Source organism: Carettochelys insculpta, chromosome 15, assembly GCF_033958435.1.
Source record: "Carettochelys insculpta isolate YL-2023 chromosome 15, ASM3395843v1, whole genome shotgun sequence".
NCBI lineage: Eukaryota > Metazoa > Chordata > Testudines > Carettochelyidae > Carettochelys > Carettochelys insculpta.
In genome coordinates this window covers 15,642,075-15,647,157 of record NC_134151.1, presented here as the reverse complement: position 1 = coordinate 15,647,157, position 5,083 = coordinate 15,642,075, and the positions used below count along the sequence as shown (strand labels likewise).

The 5,083-nt window shown below is 60.2% G+C and overlaps 1 protein-coding gene across 1 annotated transcript; it reads right to left on the bottom strand.

Moving 5' to 3' along the window:
- Window positions 1-528: 528 nt before the first annotated feature.
- Window positions 529-4,162, bottom strand: IL17B (interleukin 17B). The gene is given in 5 exon segments (XM_075010081.1): window positions 529-763; window positions 1,167-1,498; window positions 3,564-3,628; window positions 3,631-3,667; window positions 4,139-4,162. Coding segments are annotated over 5 exon segments (693 nt in total).
- Window positions 4,163-5,083: the final 921 nt, after the last annotated feature.

Here is a 5,083-nt window from a genome sequence, read left to right as displayed (position 1 = left end):
GATGGGAGCCCCTAAGCAAGTGGCTGCTGAGCAAGGATGGCTGCTGGTGAGCAGCAGCCAATGGGGCTGAAGCACTGGCTGGAGGAGTTTGGGGAGTGGGAGCAGGAGAAGCTGGCTGGGGCTCCCAGGCCTTGCTGAAATGGGGCCCCGGAGAGCAGCCGCCTCCCTCTTCTACCCGAGGAGCTAGCTTGGGGTGGGAGGGCCCTGAGCTGGCCTGGCCGCTGGCACATCCCAAAAAGCAGAGCTCTGCCACCGCTGCTTGGGGCCATGAAGAGACAAACCAGCTCCAGTCTGAGCAGCTGCCTCCTCCTTGTTGCTGATCTCCCCCAGCACCACCCACCCAGTGCTCATCCCTTGCCCATCCCGCCTTGCGAGAGAGGCTTGGTGGGCACTGGTTGGGGCCCTTGCCAAGGGGCTGCAGCTGGGGGGGTGGGGCGCAGCTGGTTAGATGGGAGCAGATGTCCATGCACAGAGGCTGGAGGTTTGGTGCTGCCCCCGGGGAGCACAGGCGAGAGGTTCCTTTTGTCCTCAGAAGATGCAGGTGCAGCCCACAGCGATGGTCTCCAGGACCATCTTGTCCTCCTGGTGGCCTCTGTTCTTGTGGCAGGGCTGCAACAGGAGCCGGCGGCCAGGCAGCTTGCCACAGATGGGGATGCTGACAATGCTGCGGTCCTCCTCCCTCATGCAGGGGTTGATGCAGCCTGTGCAGAGGCACCACACCTCTGGGATGTCTGCTGGGATCCGTGTCACGTTGTGGTTTATCCTCGAGAAAGGGGGAGGGTGCAAGGCTGCTGGAGCCAGCAGGGACTCAGCCGCTCGCATGCGGCCGCGCCTTGGTGGCAATGCCTGCTGGGGACATACTGCCTGTGCAGAGGGAAAGGGGCCGGCCCCTGCCACAAAAACACACCTGGGGCACTGAGCTTGCGCCAGGCTCTGCCTGGGTGTGGGGGAGCCCATTCGGGGTTAATGGGCTCTTATAGGGCAATGGGGCAGTAGACACCTGCAGGCTCGGGTGTGCAACTCACCCCTTGGAACAGCATCCACAGGGCAGTGTCCATTGGGGTTCATACGTGAGTGAGTGGGGGCCCCCTGCCAGCGGAGCCCTGCCATGTTCCCAGGGGCACGGGTGAGAGCCAGTCCCCAGGAGCTTTGCCCTGCAGTCTCACCTGTAGGCCCATGGAGAGAGGCTCCTCTGATTGGACCTCCGGAGTCTCAAGTTGACCTGGCGCTTGGCTGGCTCGGAGCTGTTCTGCAGCTGACTCACCAGCTCCTGGATGCTCTGCTCATAATCTTCTGGCAGGTTGTAGGGGCTGCCTGCGGCTGAGCCCCTGGGGTGCTCCTGGAGCAGAAGCTCAGGGCCACCTGCCTGTGCCTCTGGCACCTGGGTCTCAGCTCTGGCTGGTCCTTTCCTCTCTCCTTTCTCTCCCTTGCTTTGGCTCTCAGATTGGGTGGTAGCTGCAGTCCGCACAAAGGAGGTGGAGAGTGCGCAGAAGGGCAGCTGAGAAGGAAGCCAGGACAGGGTGTGACTCTCCAGCGTTTCCTCCCCCAAGCCGGGGAGGTTATGCTGAAACGGGGCAATGTGCTATCAACGCCCCTTCCAGGACGGGACGTCCCTGCGGGGCGGCCGTAGGGGAGCTAGTGGGAAAAACAGGCCGAGGCAGCAGGACTCCATGTTCCACTTTGGATGCCCTGGGCTGGGCAGGTGATGATGAGTGAGACACTCAGCCTGTGTGTGTCAGTGAAGTGGGGCTCTGCTCTGCACCAGGCTTTCAGCCAGGCAGGGGTAGGGGGTCCCACGCTGCTTGTGTCTGGGAAGAGATTGCCTGTGACTGCATGGCATTTCCTGTAGGCGCATCCTGCATGGTGGCAACCCGAAGTACCTGCTATGCCAGCTGGATACATGGGGCAGCTGACTGGCTCCAGCCTAGCTCCTAGAGACCAGCAGCTGGCAGTATTTCTGGCTTGCTCAGCGGGAGAGCCGCATCTGGCAGGACCTGAGCTTGGCTGGCTGAATAGCAGCATGTTGCAAGTGCCCTGGGCCTTGAAAAGATGCAGGGAGAGCCCGGCGGGGGGGGGGGGGCGGTTAATGAGCTGCCCCGCTGCCCCCTGTGTTGAGTTGGCTTATTAAAGGGGCAGAAAGGGCTTCTCACAGTGTTCCCCTACAGCCAGAGCGTTTTGTTCTGTGCCTTTCTTCAGCCACTGTCTGCAGGGCTGGCGTGGCAGAGCCCTGGGGAGGAAAGGGCTGTAGAGCAGCAGAGGCCAGTCTGCTCCCCTGGGTGAATTGCAGAAGTGTGTCCCCTCCATGGATGGTCAGTGCTGAATGCACAGCGGTGCCTAAGGCCGGCGCTGACACAGGCTGGTGCATTGCACATCTGCACCCCGCACCCCCATGACGTCTTGCACGGGCCCCTTGCAAGCATGAGGCTGAGGGGTTCTGGGTGTTGTCGCTGCAACGGGAGCTGTGCTGCTGGAGTGCTCAAAGAGAGGCTTCACCTGGGATGCTCCCACCTGCGGGAGTCACTAATGCACAGCCTGACAGGCACAGCAGCGCCCCAGCCCCCGCTGAGGCTGGGTGAGCCCTTGGTGCTCAGGGGTAGAGAAAAGAAGCTGTGCACAGCTTTGCGTGTCAGCAGTGCCAGGCCCTCAGCACAGCCCCTCTTTGCTGTTTACAGGGCTTATAGCCACACTCGCAGCAGCTCCATTCTCCCCTTTAGTTAAATGCCCTCCTCCTCCCTAGCTTATTGTGTTATGCTTTGTTGGGTGCGCTGTGTCTGCACTCCACCCCAGAGAGGGCTGCATTGCATAGGCATAGAGCCTGCAGACTGGGCTGAAAGGTGCATGGGAGCAGAAATAGCAAACAGTGTAATCATCAGCCAACCCCCTGAATTTCCTTCCCTGTAACCGCTTGTGTGTCCATCTCCCCGGCACTCTGCCTTGCAGTGTCAGGACGCTACTGACACTACCTGCTCTGCCCTGTGCCATTCTCCTGGCACAGTCCATAACCAGATTTCTCTCTCCACTGCTTTGCCCTTTCCCATTTGCCCCCCTGCTCCCTCCCTGCCTGGCTCCAGTCCAGGCACGGTGAAGGGCTTTCCCACTTCTCCCTTCAGGAGCCCACCCCATCCATAAAGGGCAGGGCAAGCTTCCCAACAGCAAAGTCCCTGTTCTATATATAGTTCCCTCTTGCAATTGGACACAAGAGTCATCTTCATTCCCTGCCATGCGTTGTGCCCTGTTAAACAGCTGCCATGTTCCACCCCAGAGGTGGCTGCTTTTCATCACCGGGTGACATGATTCTATATGCCTCAGCTTGCAGGGTGTGAGGGATCCTTGGGGCTGAAAGCAGTTCACAAAGCGAGATTTTTCTCTGGGCAGGAGCAGTGGAGCTGGCCCCTTTGCACTGGACTCTCTGCAGGTGCTGTGGCTGTTTTGTCCCAGCTGCGTCAGGCTTGGGGAGCAATAACTCATCCAGGCAGAGTGCCTGTTTCCAAAGCAAACAAACCCAGCCAGCCCTTAATAAACAGAGTGTAACTAAAGCGCCAGGTTGAGAGAAAGGCACCTACTAGGGATGGAGCCCAGTCCATGGCTGAGGGCAACTCGGAGACTCCTAGCTGCAGTGTGACAGGACAGGATGAGCCAGGCGATTTAAAAAGGAAAGTACCAGCCCCTAATCTCTTCAGTGCCTGGGAGCTGGTCTGGCAGCACAATGGGCATCCCCTAGGTGCCAGCAGAAGGGACAATGGCTGGAGGTGTCTGGTGCCACAGGCAGAACCTGGGCTCCCCATGGCCTGCTTGTGCCTTTGTGACGGGCCGTGTTTGCTTAACTTCCCTGGGCTTGCTTTGGCAAGGGGAGATTGCGCCATGCAGCTGAGCTGCAGACAGGGTGCAGGCTAGAACACAGGACTGGGAGCAGGTGCCCTGCGTTCTAATCCTGGCTCTGCTCAGTGCAGTCATGACCCTTTCCCAGATAGAAGGCTCCTTTCCAGGCTATTCAGCTCAGGAGTAGTTGGTGCTTTTTCCTGGGAGCAATATGGTGGCCGCTGTGAGATACTGGGTGAGGGGGAGTGTCACAGGCCAGTCTCTGGTGCCTGGGAGGCTGTAGGGCTAATGGCACGATAGGTGTCGTAAGGGGACAGACCTGGCGAGATGGCTTGCGGTGCATGTCATGGCTGGGCCAGAGCAGCCCCAGTGTTCCTGCCTCGTGGTGTGGTGCCCCTGCACTGGCCGAGGAGAGGCACAGAGGTGGCCTCAGGCCTTTCAGCCTTGCCAGCTCAGCCAGCAGCTGAGGCAGAGAAGCAGGAAGGTGGCCTTATTGCTCATTTCCACCACCCCTGTCAGTGGCTTCTCCGGAGCCTCCCCCAGGGCTTTGCAGACAATGTAGACGAAGGAAATGCCGGTGTTTGCAGGGCACAGCAGCAGCCGCCTGTGCGGCTCACAGCAGAGGCTGGCACAGCTCTGGAGCTGGCAGGAAGCCCTGTGTGCTGGCCCGTCTGGGCTGTGGCAACACACGAACCACACGGTTACGGCGTATAAGGCCCAGCAGGCTCGGTGTGTCAGTCTGTTGGCTGGGAACAAGCGACGCAGAAGTGGGGAGGTGAGTACGTCCCGGAGCTGGCTGGTGAGAGAGAGACATCTGAGGCTGGCCAGAGGGAGCCGCCCCTCGGCTGCGTGACCTGACTCGGGGAGAAGCCTCACTGCCCTTTCAGGAGGAACTGGCCTGGCTGTGTGCTCATGACAATTGTACCAGTCTCTGCGCTATGCCCTGTGCTGCAGCCTGGCCAGGAGTCCCTTCCACCGCTGCTCCGGCCAGGCCAGGCCAGGGCAGGAGCAAGGGCCTGACTCTGTGCCCGTGGTCAGGTTCTCTGGGATCTGGTTCTCAGCCGATTTGTTGTGTCTGGCTTTTGCCACAAGATGGTGCTATCCTAAAGCCAGTGGTTTGGCCCCGGCTGGCGCTCATCACCAGCCCGGCCTGGGTGCTGGAGAGAGGAATTGGGCAGCTTCCCTGCTACCTCCCACCCGCCCCTCTCGCCTTCACCTCTAATGCTAGGAAAGAGCTGATGTGCACCAAGCACCCTTCACCCCG